The following is an 18,506-nucleotide window of genomic DNA, read 5'->3' as shown; positions in this document are numbered from 1 at the left end:
TTATTATTTTCATAATTTCATTATTATTTCTCCTCGAAGCGCTCCGTCAGACCGAGTGTTGTGATGTCGGGAGATCCGGTCTTGGAGAGGGGGCGGGGTCAGTGACGGCGGCTGCAGCGTAATCATCTGTCTCTTATTTAGGGACACGGAGAAGTTAAAAGGAGAGAAATAGAAGATAGTTCTTGTTCCACTTTATTCTTTTGTTTCATGATGATAAAGTGATGTTAAATTCAGCTGAAAGAGAAACTGGGAGGAAGCTTTGGTTTATTTTAGGTTACAGGAGGTCTTCTATCTGCTCCTCCAGAGACAGCATGGACATGAGGGCTACATGGTGAGGGTCCCACAGGACAGGTTAGTGGAAAGGTTTGTAGTTAGCTGGTTAGTGAAAGAGATCCATCATCTGGGTAACTTAATCCTAATCCAGCCCACAGCCTTCTGCTGGTGTTGTCAGTAAGAATAAAACACACATCTTAAATATTATTGGAAGTGTAGAATTTGTTTCATGTTTTATTATTTTCTGAATCAAACAGAACTTGATTAATTTTCCAAAATTTCAGAAATGAACCACTGGGTTCAAATAACAAACTAAGTCAAACATTTCATTTGGTGTTATTTCTGACACCCTTGAACTGCTGCATAAATATTTGACTCTAAAGCTGCTCAGAGACATTAAACACTCATATGCACCCATTATGTATTTTATTATTACATTATGTGTCCTATAGGTTTTCAGTATTTTTTCAGATTTTGTGAGTTTTTGCAAAGCGTGTTTTTCTCAGCCTGAGGTGGGTGGGGTGTTGAACGAGGAAACAGATTGTTTTACCATACTTTGTTAAATTTTCTTAAATGTTTCAAATGTTTTGTCCAAACCTGCTGTGAATGGAGAGCTTTTGAGGGATGGCAGGTTGTGTCAGTTAAGTTTTTGATATAAATAAATAAATAAATAAAAAGCAATTATCTGACATCTTCTATTTATCGATGAAAACAAATCAATATGAATGTTTCATCTATCTTGTAATTTCCATTTTGTATTTTGTAATTTGAATTTCTTTTATTGTTGATTTATTCAATATATTTAGATACAACTGTACAATGTTCAGCGCTTTGGGCTTCCTGACAGGGTTGCGGAAGGCGCTTTATAAATAAAGCTTTGATTGATTGATTGATTGATAATTGTGATGCATCAGGATATCGAATCGAATCGTTGACCCAATAACCGTAATCGAATCGAATCAGTAGACAAGTGAAGATTCACACCTCTACTAAAAATAGTTCAACCACACGTCAGACCTTTGAGCCCAAAACCCCGGAAGACTGCAGGGGCGACTTGCTTCAGTAGGAGGACACAAAGGTTTATGGGGGCCGGAAAAGGAAGACGAAAGAAAGGAAGTAAAACATGTTTTGGGATCACTTTTATTTGAAATAAACACGGAAAACATGCTTTCTTGGCAATCCTTGTCATTGTGTGTGGAGTAAAGTGTAAAAATAAAAGGAAACGGCGTGTACCTATGTAGCCGGGTTGGCGCATATGCTGTGTGAGCGGTTCTGGTACTTGTGGATCGAAGGCTCGCAGCACTGCTTCAACAGTGCAATACCTTCATGAGGGACGAGGATAATATCAAACACATTTGATATTCACGTGACCATATGGTTGCTGATCAGGAGCTGGTTATGAAGTGTTTATCGGCTCTCGTAACACCTCGTATACACGACACAAAACTCGCCCCGACCTCGAAGAATCTCACATGAGGAAAATTTGTTCAAAACAGTAAAAAACTAATCGCACAGTGTACGCCCGGCTTAAATCAACACAGTCGATTCACCTGTTCAGCAGCTCATTAGCAGAAGCCCGCCAATCACCTGGTGGGCGATGGTGGCACAGGAGTTAAGTGCTCGCCCTGTAATCGGAAGGTTGCAGGTACGAGCCCAGCTCAGTCTGTCGCTGCTGTCGTGTCCTTAGGCAAGGCACTTAACCCACGTTGCCTGCTGGCGGTGGTCGGAGGGACCGGTGGCCGAGTGCTCGGCAGCCTCGCCTCTGTCAGTGCGCCCCAGGGCAGCTGTGGCTACATCGTAACTCATCCCCACCGTTGTGGGTGGAATGGGTGTGTGAATGGGTGAATGACTGTGTTGTAAAGCCCCTTGGGGGGTTCCAGGACTGTAGAAGGCGCTATATCAAATACAGGCCATTTACCACCTGCTGGTTGAAATCAGGTATGTTGAAGCCAGAGAAACTGTTTAACATGCTGGATAGCGGCCCTCAAGAAGGGAGTTTGGGATCACTGCAGTAAAACTACTACCCAATAAAAGTTGCAACTCCCAAACCTCCAGTTTAACTTTAATATTACGGCTGTACACCAATTCAATAATGATATTTATCTATCGATAGACGTGCGGTGTAACTGGAAATAAAAGATGGGTCAATAGGAAATTCAATAAAAGGTTTGCTGTCTTTGTTGCATTATAGCCCATTGAGTAGCTTAATACTACAGTCATTAATTACTCCCAGGGTTTTTCCTGCGTTCAAATTTGCAAGGCGGCGGCCTCCAGCTAATTTTGTGCCTCCCCAGCCTGATTTCACTCTGCCCCCAGCTATATGGATGTTTTTGTAACTGCAGTTGCAGCGTTGCGCCACTACAGGGGCGCTGTATCAGCAGCGATGTACCGAAATGCGCTAAAACCGCTGCAGAAAAAGATCAAAAATCGCTTTTCTCGCTAGAGCAGGGCTGTACTGAGACGAAAAAAACTGACTGTGCGTGTCTGTCTATTTTTAAACGTAGCACTGGTGCAACATCTTTGAATTAGTATTTTTCCCAGAACTTTATTGAAAAAAGTAAGTTACGTGTAAGAAAAATGCTTTTACTGGCCCACAGTGTGGTAATCTGGATGCAGTGGAGGAAAATAAAGGAATCAACAAAGGTACAAAGGCAAAACCGGTCCAAAGTTTGGGATCAAAAGTGCAGCTACACGCAGATTGGCTAATGCTAAAGCTAACGGGTAGCAGTCACACGATCAAGTGGCGCCAAGAAAATTATATGATGATCGTAAAACTAAGAAAGAGTAAACTCTAAAAGCTGATGAAAAGTCCCCACCATCCTGTTTATTCTGCATCCTGCAGCGCTACGGATCAGAACCGCTGCGCACAGGAGCAGGATGTACGGCAAGACGTTGTAGTATATAATAGAGCTGGGCGGATCGATCTAAAATATCGATAGTATCGGTCTAACGTTGGTATTGAGTATTTTTTACATACCTGCGTGATGGTATCGATTCAGTTTCTTCTAACAACATCCCGCATACTTAGTGTTGTGATTGGCCCATGAAATCTATATAGCACCATGATTGGACCACTACAAAATGGCAGCCATCTTGATTTGTAGTTTACCAGGCTGATACCTGTGATTGGACCGTTTCGAGCGGCAGCCATGTTTTTTTGCAGGGACATCCTGCCTACCTCGCTAAAAGAGCGCTGTGTTTGGCCCAAAAAACCATTAAAGCACTGGGATTGGAACGCCACGGATGTCAGTCAACGGGGCAGTCCGCCATTACATTAAAAAAAAAGTAAAACAGCGCTCCAGCACGAGACAAGCACAGCAGAGAGGACTGTCGTGGCTGCGTGATGGCAGGCTAAAAAAGGAGCGCCGTTTATTACACTGTTTTATAGATTTCAAATAGAAAGAAATCTTGAGTTTGTTAACCATTTTTAAACCATTTTGAGTTTCCTAATAAACATTTTATTTGCCCGAAAATGTTCCCTGTATTTTATTATCATCGTACACATGATTTATTAAAGGAAAACTTACAAAATAACTAAGTAATCAATAAAACTTTAGTTTTCAGACAAGATTCTTATCATCAATATGAGAATCTTGTCTGAAAAATAAAGCTTTATTGATCTTATTTATCTTAATAAATCCCACAAAACTAGACGGTACTAGGGCTAGTAGTAAAAAGTACCGGTATTGGTATCGGCAATACTGGCCCCTGTATTTATCGGATCGGATCGATACCAAATTTTGCAGTATCGTACAGCACTAGTACAGTGAGGCAAAAAAGTATTTAGTCAGCCACCGATTGTGCAAGTTCTCCCACTTAAAATGATGACAGAGGTCAGTAATTTACATCATAGGTACACTTCAACTGTGAGAGACAGAATGTGAAAAAAAAATCCATGAATTCACATGGCAGGATTTTTAAAGAATTTATTTGTAAATCTGGGTGGAAAATAAGTATTTGGTCAATAACAAAAATTCAACTCAATACTTTGTAACATAACCTTTGTTGGCAATAACAGAGGTCAAACGATTACTATAGGTCTTTACCAGGTTTGCACACACAGTAGCTGGTATTTTGGCCCATTCCTCCATGCAGATCTTCTCGAGAGCAGTGATGTTTTGGGGCTGTCGCTGAGCAACACGGACTTTCAACTCCCTCCACAGATTTTCTATGGGGTTGCGATCTGGAGACTGGCTAGGCCACTCCAGGACTTTCAAATGTTTCTTAAGGAGCCACTCCTTTGTTGCCCGGGCGGTGTGTTTGGGATCATTGTCATGTTGGAAGACCCAGCCACGTTTCATCTTCAAAGCTCTCACTGATGGAAGGAGGTTTTGGCTCAGAATCTCACGATACATGGCCCCATTCATTCTGTCCTTAACACGGATCAGTCGTCCTGTCCCCTTAGCAGAAAAACAGCCCCAAAGCATGATGTTCCCACCCCCATGCTTCACAGAAGGTATGGTGTTCTTGGGATGCAACTCAGTATTCTTCTTCCTCCAAACACGACGAGTTGAGTTTATACCAAAAAGTTCTACTTTGGTTTCATCTGACCACATGACATTCTCCCAGTCCTCTGCTGTATCATCCATGTGCTCTCTGGCAAACTTCAGACAGGCCTGGACATGCACTGGCTTCAGCAGCGGGACAAGTCTGGCACTGCAGGATTTGATTCCCTGCCGCTGTAGTGTGTTACTGATGGTGACCTTTGTTACTGTGGTCCCAGCTCTCTGCAGGTCATTCACCAGGTCCCCCCGTGTGGTTCTGGGATTCTTGCTCACCGTTCTCATGATCATTTTGACCCCACGGGATGAGATCTTGCGTGGAGCCCCAGATCGAGGGAAATTATCAGTGGTCTTGTATGTCTTCCATTTTCTGATAATTGCTCCCACAGATGATTTTTTTCACACCAAGCTGCTTGCCTATTGTAGATTCACTCTTCCCAGTCTGGTGCAGGTCTACAATTCTTTTCCTGGTGTCCTTCGAAAGCTCTTTGGTATTGGTCATAGTGGAGTTTGGAGTCTGACTGTTTGAGGCTGTGGACAGGTGTCTTTTATACAGATAATGAGTTCAAACAGGTGCCATTAATACAGGTAACGAGTGGAGGACAGAAAAGCTTCTTAAAGAAGACGTTACAGGTCTGTGAGAGCCAGAGATTTTCCTTGTTTGAAGTGACCAAATACTTATTTTCCACCCTGATTTACAAATAAATTCTTTAAAAATCCTGACATGTGAATTCATGGATTTTTTTTCACATGCTGTCTCTCACAGTTGAAGTGTACCTATGATGAAAATTACTGACCTCTGTCATCATTTTAAGTGGGAGAACTTGCACAATCGGTGGCTGACTAAATACTTTTTTGCCCCACTGTATACTGTATATAATTCACAAACACTTCTTAGAACATAATTTAAACTGGATTAATGCCAACCCGTACATAATAGACATGCCACCATTACATTGTTAGCTGCAGAAATGAAATGTTATTACAATTTCCAATACAAATGCATGTTAATGAAATGCATTAGATTTTACTGGATATATTTATGTGTTATTATGCCTAAGATGAGGGTTATTAATATAAACCTAAAATGTTACTGAAATCTAGGTCAAATATTTAAACATATTTTAACTATATATATCAGATGGACAAAAGGGAACTAAACACCATTCTAATGCATATTATTGAGCCTTTTATAATAAGAGTGTTATTTCAGCCTGATAACTTAGTTGTTTTATTTCTGTGATTATAGACAGTTGTACTAGATTAACTTGAAAACCACACTAAAGAAAAGCTGCAAAACTAAAAACTTTCAAAAATATTTAAAGTTCCTTAAACAAGAATGACAATAAGCATATTTAAAGTGTACAGCTCTTTATAAGAGGTAACAAAAGTCGGTGAACGTTGGTGAAAGAATGTTGGATTAATGTCAATAGCCTTGAGTAAAAAAAAAAAGGTTTGACTTGTCCTATTCAGACATGAAAAATATATGAAACTGAAAAGGCGATAGCTTGCTGCTGGCATCTGCTACAACCTGCTGCCCCATTCAGAAATCGAAAACACAAGGTGGTGGTGATCCTGAGAGGCAGGACATCAGGTTGAGACATCCCAACCAAAAGCTAAGCCTCATTGGATGCCATCAGATCACAAAATACGCATCTCTGCTTCTAGCAAGCAGCAAACATCCACCCAATGCCACCCCCCCCCCCCCCACACACACACACACACACACCATGCTGTAAATAAAACAGGAGGTGACACCCGCGCGGTGACTTCACTCCACCAAAAGGTGATCTTAGGCCCCCCATCTTATTTAACTCAAAGGTAAACAGATAGTTTAAGTGACAACGCATCCTGGTGCGAGCAGAACCCGCATGTATGAGGTGAGACTTTCCGGCATCACAGAAGGTAGAATCAGTTTAAAAGCCCGGAGACACCTTCTGAAGAGATTATCAGCTGGTATTTTAACAACCAGCTCGTACCAAATGCCCATCTGTCATTCACTGAACTCAACGCCCCCCTCAACAGCCACTGGGGTTCTGAGACACCGGGCCTGGTACTAGCCTGAATTAGCTCAATTACATTATAAAACCATAGATCAGGACGCCGAAGTGGATGACGCCCTTCAGCTCGACGTTGCATCCACTGACCTGTACACTTTTTAACCACAAGGGGCTGTCTTTGGTATAGCAGCTGCAGTGCTTTAACTCGGCTAACGCATCTTGCTAGTCAACAATCGGCAGTGAACAAAGCCGGTCACCGGTGAGAAGAACGATAGCTTACCGGTGATGAAGCTTTCCTGTCTCAAATAAACTTTCTCTAAATCATAATTTTACTTTCCCGCTGGGATTAATCACGATATATACATATATTTCATAAAAAAGTAAGCTAATTCAGTGAAGTGGCGTCAACTAACAAAATAAACCTGACACATTTAGCTTGGACAACCGGCTTGATTAGCTAACGTTAGCATGCTTAGCTAATTGTGCCCTCTCCCCTCCCTCCAAATTAAACCATCATTTCTACATCCATGCTCTATTATCTAGCACGAATAACACTATGCAGCGAGTGACTATTAAGAAGTACAATGTAACTCCAGAGTCGCACTCAATTTGTGTGTTACCCATGTGAAAGGATACGGAGGTGGAACGGCACCAGGCTGAGGTGCAGTTGGGGCTCCAGGCGGCAGAGACACGGAGGTCAGGGTAGCCCGTAGTTGACTCGACGGAGAGGGGCCACTTCCAGGTCCGCTAACTGCGACAGCGGCGGGCTTAGGGACCACTTTCGATGGCAAACTCATCGCAAGAAAAAAAAATCAAAAAGTAAAACAATACCTTAATACTGATATAAACAAAGCTTAGCTTGCATACATAAAGCAAGCGTTGCTTGAAGCATGCCCCAAATCCCGTTACTGGAACTGGGATAACGAAGCTCGAAAAGCAATACAAACGTCTTTTTTCATGAAAAGTCGCTGTTCGGATCAGCGGTGCTATTCATGGGGACGGTGGGAGGTTTAGCCTCCCTTGTCCGTCCGGAACCTCTGCGGGTCCGTCTCGGTTCGTTCCTTTCAAATCAAATTAATGACGCGGTTCTCAACCTCCTTTTTGCGATCTATCTTTTCTTCTCGGCAATAATGTGTTCTATCATTTTTTTCTCACAGAAATGAGAGACTTCGCCAACATGGCGTTGCAGCCGCTTCTGTCCGGGCAGGACAGATGATTCGGCAATCCTCGGGTACTTACGGAATCACTCGGCTAATCAGCGAACCTTCAAATAAACAGTGCGCGCGTATCCAAAACGTGAATGGTACATGCTCCCCCATATCTCCCAGTTCTGTAAATAATATTTGAGTCCTGGATAGATCTTTGTTGCATTTAATCAATTGATGGAAATAAAACTACATGAAGTAATGCGCGCATCCTTTTCTGGTAATTTAACTGTCTTTATGGGCAAAGATAATCCTAGGACTGCCCAGCTCATTGCTTCAATAGGACTCTGATTAAAAACGTGTTATCACTGCCATCTGCCGGTACACAGGCGGTACTGTACCTGCAAACTAGCAACACTTGTTCCTTCAGGTTTATTTTAGCTGGTTAAAATCTGACATCACTGAAAAAAATGAAGGCAAAATAAGATTTAAGGTTGATCTTTAATATACAAATAATTTGCAACAGTTTAACATGTAAAAGGAACGTGACACAGCGGCTTAGAACCTGCATAACTTCTGAATTACACTCTCCTTTGAGATTTACACAAACGGATCAGAATTATTGCAGTGGCTCAAAGATAATGCTGAAGATTTGCCACAATTTTTGCTAATTAAACCTTGAAAGTCATTGGAAAGTCTTTATAAAAATATAACTATAAATACACTTAAAAAACCAGTTACTCCAAACATTAGAACAGTTCACAAACATATTCACACATAAGAACAAAGATTTCTGCTTATTAACCATAGAGTGAGCAAGCTGTTTTCAAAGACTGAGCTGCCCTCCTTCTGTGTCTGTATGAAGGGTTTCCAGTGTTTATAAAAACACTTTTATAACTACATTTAGGTTGAGTTGTTTTGTAAATTAGCAGTCCTTGTGGGGAAGCAGAAAGGAGTGCAATCCTCCACATGAAGCAGGCACATTGCATCCTGATAAGGAGACTCACAGGCTTTAAGTGGCAAGGCATTAAGGGTTTCAGTGGTTCTCACATTTTCGTCCAAATAGACGTTGTCAGAATATCACAGGCTTTTCACTCACGTTCACCTCTTCTCACTTAACAGCACTTCACAGAAAGGCCTCACCAAAGCTCACACTTGTGTTTAGGATTCATAGGAGAATCTGCTCCGCAGCCAAAGTGCTTTGAGAACTCTTGTGAATTGGAGATTGTGCCTATGACTCTAAATCTTGATGGACTGTGAGGATCTGTGATCACACCCTCATGGGAGCTCTCAGGTGTCCTGACAGCACACCATACCTGCAAGGGACCAAAAATAAAACATTAAATTGATTTCTCTTCAAACTGTTAAAGCAACAATCCAGATGCTTCCTCCTTTTGGGAATCATCTTTAATTTTTAGGAAGCCATAAAAGTGATTGTCTTATCCTTTATAGCAATATAATGTCGGCAATATGTAAAATGTTTTGTTACTAAGAAAGCCCTCTGTCCTTTAGAGCCACATGCAATTTGAATTGAGCGCCGCTCAGCATTAGCCAGTAATGTTTGACATCTGCTTGTGTGTGTGTGTGTGTGTGTCACAAGAAGTGAGCCACAGGAGAGGTGAGCAGAAGACGGCAGGATTTGGAGTCTTATTTCCTGATATTTGGACATTTTGCCTCTGATTAGCTAACAGCAACATGACTACCACTGACTCTGTTTGCTCTGCAACATAAATGTTTCATCTTAACACAAGCCTGGAGGTCTTTAGTGTAGGATTAGATGTTAATCTCGCTCACTTTAATCATACTTGAGGCACTTGGGACAGCAGTAGCTCAACAGGTTGAGCGGGTTGTCCAGTAATCGGAAGGTTGCAGGTTCGATCCCGGCTCCGGACAGAGAATTCTGCTGTTGTGTCCTTGGGCAAGACACTTAACCCACCTTGCCTGCTAATGGTGGACAGAGGAACCGGTGGCGCCTGTGCTCGGCAGCCTCGCCTCTGTCAGTGCGCCCCAGGGCAGCTGTGGCTACATCGTAGCTCATCACCATCAGTCTGTGAATGTGTGTGAATGGATGAATGATACACTGTAGTGTAAAGTGCATTGGAGTCCTTTCTCTGACAGGCGCTATACAAGTGCGGGTCATTTATCATTTATCACCTATGAAACTCAGCGAGGTGGTCAGTTGAGTGATGGCATCATCTGGGCTATCAGGTGTTTCGCTGATAGGCCCACGACACCTCCAGAGGGTTCGACAGTAAATCCCAGCATCCCAGGTTAATAATAATAATAGTAATACATTTTATTTGAAGCGCAGTTCAAAAAACTCAAGGTACAATGAAAAGAATAAAACATTCCAACAAGCACAAGGACAATAAAAACTAGTCAATTTAAAAACACTTCAAATACAGTTATAGGGAATATGCAATCTTGAACAGGCGAGTTTTGAGTTTGGCCTTTGTTGCAGGGTAGTGGTATTTCTGAGGTTCACCCCTGGATGCCATCAGCTCAACTGAGGGCCCAACTGGAGTCCTTTCTCTTCGTCCACAGCCACCGGCTCCCATTTTCAGCAGTCCTGGAGAAGTCTCTGACTGCCAGCGGGTGGGCCTTCCCTCGCACTCCCATCTCCCTTTGTAGCCTGGATGTTGAGGTGGCTACAAACCCTCTGCAGTCTACTTCTACCCGGCACACCTTCAATTTCCAGCCTTTTGTTGCACCTCAGCTGACAGCTCAGTGTACCTGAGCGAGTTCTGATGTGTTGTGGAGTTATTAATACTCACGATTAGCATTGACTAGCCGAGAAGTGCTCTGCCCTCTCCGGGATGCTAAATCAACAACAGCCTTCTCCATCATGAGTTAAGATGGATGAACTTTACAATGTGACGTAGAATTGATTGCCTTTTCTGACCCGAGTGTCTCCCCATCTACTTTCTACCGGCGGCTAATGTAGGAAAGAGCGATCGATTCTATTTAAAAAATAACAAGTAAAAATCGGTTTGTCGTGAACTTAGTCTTTAAAACACTTCTCCAACAGACTATCCCGGGGCAGCAAATAGAAAGCAAAACGAAAGCAGAAGATAGTTTGAGAAATGCACAAACCTGTGCGAAGCCAACAAAAAACAGCTGATAGTTGGTCAATCCCAGCGCAGGCAGCGCAGCCTCCTCACCGTTCTTTTTTATCCAGTTGACATAAGCCTTCAAAGCAACAAATGATCACATTACACACAGGCAGTCCCTGATGTCTCTCCACACTGACATGTGCATATGTTCATAAACCAAAGAGAAGAACAAGTTAGGTTTCATTAAGGAAAGCACTTCAAAGGGCTTGTGCACTGTTCCTTGCTTATCTGCTCTGTAGCTTCTGACCTTTCATTTGATGGAAAGAATGTGAGCCTGTGAGGAAGTAACCAGAGGCTGTTCCTAACCACCTGTCGCTTCTCCAAGCTTCACTCTAAACTACACAACCTACAAGTACAAGTTCGTTAAGATCATCAACAGCAGAAGCTGACAGAGCTGGCTAACATGAGCACTGTTTGTCTTTGTGAAACTGCTGCTTTTACATTATAACTCGTAGCATTTAAATACATATTTTCTCATTTATAAAGGATTCAATTAGACCAGGGGTGCCCAATCCTGGTCCTGGAGGGCCGGTATCCAGCAGGTTTTAGTTTTAACCCTTCTTCAACACACCTGAATTCAATCAGCAGGTGATTAACAGGCTTCTGTGGAGCCTGATGAACTGCTGCACAGGTGATTCAACCTCTGAATCAAGTGTGTTGGAGCATAAAAACAACAAAACCTGCTGGATACCGACCCTCCAGGACCAGGATTGGGCACCCCTGAATTAGACTCACAAAGTAACTGAGTAATCTATCTACTGACCTTGTATGCAGCCTTTAGCCCACCGTTATCAGCTATGTTCTCCCCCAGTGTGTGTTTCCCATTCAGAGGCTCTTTGTTGACGCTGTAATTGCCGTACTGCTCGACCATGCACTGTGTCTGTTTCTTGAAGGCCTCCACAGAGGAGTTCTTCCACCAGGGACGCAGGTTTCCATCCTTGTCATATTCCCTCCCTTTGAAAGTAGGAAATAGTGATGAATTTTCGGCCAATTGTTTTGATTTAATTAAAAATATAAAAACAAGTCACTCTCTTTTCCTCTCTCTCTGAAGACAGCTAAACTATAATAATAACAAAAGTGTGTGTTGTGGTTCAACAGGACCAACCTTGGTCATCAAAAGCATGAGTCATCTCGTGACCCATGACCACTCCGATCCCGCCAAAGTTAAGAGCTCTGTAAAAAAACAACAACACATGTAGGTAAAGTGAAGCGATTTAACGAAAGAAAACCATCATTTTATTTTAAGGTTTATATTTAGTGTAAAAGTAGGACAAAATCATAGTAAGTTATGAAGATTAGCAAGATAACTTCTAAAGCCAAAAGGCTGAGTCTGGTATTTAAGTAGATTATGCATTTTACATAAAAACAGATTTGACTAAATCACATAGTATAACAAAATAAAAGCTGGATATAAACTGTGTTTGCGTAATCTAATTTTTAGGGATTGAGTCCAGATGTAATTTATTATTTTAATTTAAATAAAGAAGACAGTTTTCCATCAATCGTGCCGTAAGAGTAGGTTGTGGCACAACCATGTCAGCATGACCAGAAGCTAAAATCTTAATACCAACATTATTGAAGTAGAAGTCTAATTTGGTTCCATCAATACATTTATTATTAACAATAAATTCAAATTTCTGATTGTGAAGTGAAATTCATGAACTAAACGCGGTGCTGCTGACATGCACATGAGGAAGACTTTCAAATGTAGCGATCAGCAAGATTACAGAGTCCTAAAATCACCTCCATCAGAACAAGAAGATTCCTAATCAGGTAAAAAACACTCAGACAAAAGGTGTTTCTCAATGCCAAGAAACCTTGCCTTGATGTCTCGGCCCCGCCCCGGTTGCCGATAAGATGCGTCATCAAGAGGCGCCAAGACGTGTTATAATGTTCATGTTCTACTGAGGCGTGTGTTCTCTGTTTGTTAGCTGTTTAGCTAGCTGAGCAAGGATACACGGGAGTGGTCTTGTAGCCTAGCCTTGGTCAAAAATTACCCAGAATAAACCGCTGTATTTTCAAAAGGATGGCGGATCAGAAGCCGGCAGCTACTTCGGGGACAATTTTCAAGTTTAAAAGAGAGTCAACTAATTTAAAATGTTTTTTTAGAGCTAAAGAAGTTATCTATTTAATTTAAAAAGTAAAAGGCTCATTATATATTTATATTGAAACAAATACGTAAAAAATATAACGTTATCGGTCACGTGATGCAAGTCTGTTCCATTTAACCATTTTCATTGACCAAGGAAGGACAGTGTCCTCTTAAGCAAGGCGCCTGGCCTAGCAAGACATCGCCTTGCTAGGCCAGGCGCCTTGACATTGAGAAACACCCACAGAGTCAGTGGCAGCTGGTTTTCAAAACACAAGGAAAGCACGTACTTAGGATAAGACAGACTGTAAAATGGTGCTTGGAGAATTCCTGCTGGCAGAACCATCTCATTCTTGGTCGGGTTGTAATATGCATTTACAGTCGGGGGGGTCATGCTCCACCTGCAAAACAAGAAACACAAAGGTCACAATGCAACGCTGATTCAGCGTAACCTTGTGCCAGGCAGACTACAGATCACTTTGGAAGGCATGGGACAATAATCTAACCCCTCCCCCACATCCTAATTAGAGACAAGGATCTGCTCAGTGGAAAGAAGCTGGTTGCCTAGGAACGTTTTTGGATGGCAGCAATATTCCGCAGAGTCAGTATAACGGGAATGTGTTCCCATCGAGGCCACCTCCACCGAAGGACGAGAAACAGTGGGAAGCAACTCACTGGTTTCTGTTGGGAGTTTTCCTCAGCTGGTCTGCGGTCACTCTGGCTGAAAAGTTGTAGTACTGCATGACATTCTGGAAGTACAGATCTGACACGACCTCAAACTGAAACAAGAGGAATACCACAGAAAGTTTACTGCAGGAATGTCTTGATTTAATCAATGTGATGAATACAAACGACAGTTTGTTACATACATCATTAAACACTTTGTCCAGCTTTGTGATGTTCATGATGAACTCTGGATATCCAACCATGTTGTAAATAGCATCAGCCTGTGAAGGATGAAAGGTGGAAAGTGTAAAAGAGGATTTTTGCACCAGGTGGCAGTGTAGTTGCGCTCTTCCACTTCAGTGCAAAAACTTCTTCTGCAAATACTTCCAGGGAACAAAAGCATTCAGTGTCCCTTCCAGTACCTTTTCTTTTGCTGCTTTTTTTGTTTCTGAATCCATCCAGCTCACATGCTTCAAACTATCCTCAAAGGCCCATTTAATTTCTGCAACCATCTCTTCAGCCTGAAACCCAAAACACCTCAAGTTAAGTTAAAATCCCATCATTTCAGAGTTTTAGCAGCTATCATGTTGGGACACGTACGATGGCTTTGCTGTCCTCAGCAAACGTGTCTTTGACGAACATGGCTCCGAGCGCAAAGCCCAGGGCGCTGTCTGTGTCGCTGACGCACAACTTCCAACGCGGAGTGCAGCTCTGCAGGAACAGCATAAGACAAGTCCAGGGATAAGTTGTTTCTACAAGAGGCAGCTCTGAATTTCTTTAGTAATGTAGAATGATTCTGTCCATTTTCTCACTAATAGATTATTAGACCTATATTAACTGTGACTTGCTACAATCAGAAGCTGGCAAAAACATGGGTGTGAAACTGCTGCAAAATGAAAGCAAGCAATGGACAGTAAGTGTGGTCCTTTTGGTAGTAAACTGTTGCTTTAATTAGTTTCACTTTCTTTATGGATGCTTATAAAACCTAAAAATCTTAAGACACAAACAATGGAAACATGAAAAAGAAAACCAACAGTGTTATTGTTGAACGTCAAAAAGAAAGTTTTACAATATAATTTCATTCTTTTATACTGATCAAATACTTGAACTTAAAGGTGCAATATGTAAGAACAACATCTTGTGGTCAAATATGGTTACTGCAGGCCATTTTTCTAAGCAAAAAGTTATTTTTCACTGCTGTTCTGTGAGTTTCACAGCTGTTGCCAGTTACAAATCAGCACCAGAAGAGTCTAGATGAGAAACAAAGACGACTCATACACAGTAAGTTTATAAAGGCTCTCACACACTAGCATCAGCTCCACTCCGCCTGGACTGGGTTGGGAGCTTTCGTAGCCTTGAATTTTCCTGAGCACAACTTCTGTTTAGCTTTTATCTGGAGGTCTGCCTGAAGCCGTAAACGGCCAACATGCCCACTGCTGACTGATTGGCTGGCTTAAAAGCACGTTTACCATTAGAGGGAGCCTCCGATTGGAGGACAGAATCAGCCTGTGGGGGCTTCCTGCATGCGTGATGCATTATCACGAGTTAACAAGCCTCTGACTGAAGCCATTTTTCTCTGTCCCTCACTGCTGTGAGGAGGCACACACACACACACACACCGCCCACATGCTCAGAGATGCACTAATGACATCACAGACCGCCCATGTGCTCGATCACGTCCACATTCCTAAGGCAGTGTGGAACGAACGCGGCCGGGCAGGGCGGAGCCGAGCCCATGCTTGTGTGTAAGTGGCATAAGCAGATTGATTGAGAGACATTAGAATGTTTTGTGATTATTTCAATGTAGAGTTCTTACATATTGCTACTTTAAACACATATTCAGTAACCGCCACCCTATTCTTCTAAAAAGCTCATTTTACAACTGAATGAGTTTCAAATTAGTTCCTGTTTAAAAGGATGGGTAAGAAAACAAATGTACTAAAGGTAAAAATGAACAGTGAAGCAACTCTGTTGCACGCTCTCATAACACAAAAACACACCACTGATAGATTTATGTTCATGTTTATTCATTTAGCAGACGCTTTTATCCAAAGTGACTTACAATTTATAACCTACAGGGCAAGTTGTGATCTGTGGGGGAAACTGGAGTACCCGGAGGAAACCCACGCATGCATGGGGAGAACACGCAACTCCACGCAGAAAGGCCGCAGTCAAGTTTCGAACCTGCGACCTTCGTGCTGCGAGGCAACAGTGCTAACCACTGAGCCACCATGCAGCCCAGATTTCACTTGTTTTAACAGCTTGACCCCCGTAAAAACAAACAAAAACAAAAACAACAAGGCAGTTGGAATGGGATACAGTTTAGACAGCTCGCCAGAGCTTGGACAGCAAAATACAAACTACAAATAAAAAAAGCTAGTTTTATTAAGAATAACGAACACAAATAAAAGGTGACCTTGAATGAATGCATTTGTTAAAGCTTTTATAAATCATTAAACAAACAGAATAAATCCAGATTGTGCTTTACTCCATTTATCTGTTCTCGGTAAAATGAACATGCTGTTTCAAACACGGACTCAAGGTCAAGGGAAAAGGTTCCCAACTGGCTGTGATCCAGATCTGCTAGGATATTTTACCTTAAGGGTTCTCAGTCATCATCTTAATGCATTTGTTTTCCTCCACATTTATCTGCTTAATCTCACTTCTGTGCTTCTACTAAAATAGTGACAGAAAAAAGTCTAAATATGTGTTTCTTACCTTTTTGGTGCCATACATGACTTCAAGGAAGCGCTGCTCTGCATCCTGGAACTTTTGATCTAAAACGGAAACCATCTTTCTCACCACCTTCATTATCATGTAGTTGTTGAGTAGGCTGCAAACACAAAACAGCAGGGTCATGGTATAGCATCGCCTTCATCGCTCACTTATTACTGGGCCTTTTACACGTTTGCACTGTCTCTATGTAACACGCGGCTTAGAATGACTTTTACATAGAAGCAAAACAACATGCAACATGTCTGTGGGAAGGTGAAGGGGAGGCTAAAAAGTCACCTTTTATTTGTGTTCGTTATGAGGTCAGAGACTTTCTGGAGGTACTCTTTGGCATAAACAACAACAGGCTCTGACTCGTTAATGGGCACAGGTGTGAATACTTCTGTGAGATAAGGCATCCAGTCCACGGCAGGAGCCAGAGTCTGTAACGACAAAAGATAAAAGCCAACAGAAATAAATACTGGAGCTTGTTGGGTCTGAATAACACGTCTGAGGTATTCTCAAAGCCCAACGCTAACCCAGACATCCACAGATATCTCCACAATGCATCTCTCACACTGAAGTTATAATGATTTACATTACAAAACCAATGTCTGACGCCGTGAAACTCACTTTCAGGTCTTTGGCTTCTATTTTGTGGTAAATAAGCTCCTCGTCTCTCCTCTCCTCCTGAGGCACTGTGATGTTGGCAAGGGTGGTCTCAAAGTCCACGATCTGTGTCATCAGCGTCCGAGACATCTCCTCCGAGTGACCCAGAAGAACCCCCAACTCCACGAGGAAGTTGAGGTACGCTGTGAGATACTGCGACGCCCACGACAGGTGGAGGTGGTGGAGACGAGGTTTGTGTGACAGAAACTTTTCATTAACAATTTCATTCTGAAATATGCAGCCAAACATCACTATGCAGTTCTCCAGAAGCTTTTCTAATTTAAATTAGCCTTTGGATAGGTGCTGATATTCAGAATTAAGACCAAGGTTTCTATTTTTTTCATGCTGTGGTCTCTAGTGCAATGATCTGTGTGGGAAAAAGCTCTCATGCTTCTGTCTCAGGAAGTAGAAGTTAGTCAAGGAGCAGAAGCCAGCACGATTTGGAGTTTTACTCCTTATTTCCTGATATGTGGACACCTCGCCTCTGATTGGCTAACAGCAACATAACTCTACCACTGGCTCTGTTTGTTTTGCAACGTTGATGTTTTATCTCCACAAATAACACAAGTCTGGAGGAGTTCTGCCATGTTGTGGAGTTGCTAATGCTAACAGTAAGCTTCTACTATTCGAGATATTCTCTGCTGTGTCCTGGTTAGCGGGTGGTTGCTGTGGTTGGGACAATTATTACATTAACTGATGAGACCTGTAAATAAATAGTTCATCAATACGGTAGAAATAGATAGAAATAAGCTCCTCATGCTGATAAATGATAATAATCTCTCTGAGACTGAGGGCACGGTGCTAGTGCACTCTCCTACAGGACTAAATAAATGTTATGCAACATTTAGTGAACATCACTAAACATATATGTTTATATGTTTTTATTGATGTTATAAAAGCCACTGTGTAATTCTTGCTGTCAGTATATGCAAGATATTGGTATTTGGGTCTGTGCTGGTTGGGCTTAAATGAGTTAAAACAAGGTATCCAGCCTTTGGGTCATAAACTATGAGCTATAAGTATACTGGCCTTTTTATTCTAGGAATCAGGAGTTATTTTTCTGATCATCTTGTTTTTCTTTTTCTGATTTATTGTTGTCCTGATTGTGCCCTGAGCAATGTTATGACTGAATAAAAACAAATAAAAAACATTAAATGAAAAATCATCTTAAATAATCGAGATCTCCGTCACAATAATCGTGATGATCACTTTAGCCATAATGGAGCAGCACAGTTGCAGATCAGTAGTGGAGTGAATTTCTCTACGTAAAATCCCTGAAACGGAACAACAGATATTTCAGGGGTTCAGAACCTTTATAGAAGGTAATCATACATACA

The 18,506-nt window shown here is 41.9% G+C and overlaps 2 protein-coding genes across 15 annotated transcripts in view; both read right to left on the bottom strand.

Annotated features, from left to right (window-relative positions):
• Positions 1–7,785, bottom strand: part of eif4g3a (eukaryotic translation initiation factor 4 gamma, 3a) — a 54,699-nt gene extending 46,914 nt beyond the window's left edge. For all 12 annotated transcript variants that reach the window (XM_015958375.3, XM_015958381.3, XM_015958376.3 and 9 more), the window contains exon 1: positions 7,412–7,785. In XM_015958375.3, coding sequence (XP_015813861.3) covers positions 7,412–7,572 — 161 coding nt within the window. In that variant the 5' untranslated portion in view covers positions 7,573–7,785. The remainder of the gene's footprint in view (positions 1–7,411) is intronic.
• A 617-nt stretch (positions 7,786–8,402) lies between these two features.
• ece1 (endothelin converting enzyme 1) overlaps positions 8,403–18,506 on the bottom strand; it is a 28,213-nt gene continuing 18,109 nt past the window's right edge. For all 3 annotated transcript variants that reach the window (XM_015958386.3, XM_054732999.2, XM_015958385.3), the window contains 12 exons: positions 17,134–17,322; positions 16,801–16,943; positions 16,507–16,621; positions 14,389–14,499; positions 14,211–14,309; positions 13,992–14,069; positions 13,798–13,901; positions 13,413–13,523; positions 12,139–12,206; positions 11,797–11,987; positions 11,014–11,109; positions 8,403–9,236 (listed from right to left, as the gene is read on the bottom strand). In XM_015958386.3, coding sequence (XP_015813872.1) covers positions 9,060–9,236; positions 11,014–11,109; positions 11,797–11,987; positions 12,139–12,206; positions 13,413–13,523; positions 13,798–13,901; positions 13,992–14,069; positions 14,211–14,309; positions 14,389–14,499; positions 16,507–16,621; positions 16,801–16,943; positions 17,134–17,322 — 1,482 coding nt within the window. In that variant the 3' untranslated portion in view covers positions 8,403–9,059. The remainder of the gene's footprint in view (positions 9,237–11,013; positions 11,110–11,796; positions 11,988–12,138; positions 12,207–13,412; positions 13,524–13,797; positions 13,902–13,991; positions 14,070–14,210; positions 14,310–14,388; positions 14,500–16,506; positions 16,622–16,800; positions 16,944–17,133; positions 17,323–18,506) is intronic.

Source organism: Nothobranchius furzeri, chromosome 3, assembly GCF_043380555.1.
Source record: "Nothobranchius furzeri strain GRZ-AD chromosome 3, NfurGRZ-RIMD1, whole genome shotgun sequence".
Lineage (NCBI taxonomy): Eukaryota > Metazoa > Chordata > Actinopteri > Cyprinodontiformes > Nothobranchiidae > Nothobranchius > Nothobranchius furzeri.
The sequence above is the reverse complement of the archived record's forward strand: the minus strand, read 5'-3'. Positions and strand labels throughout refer to the sequence as shown.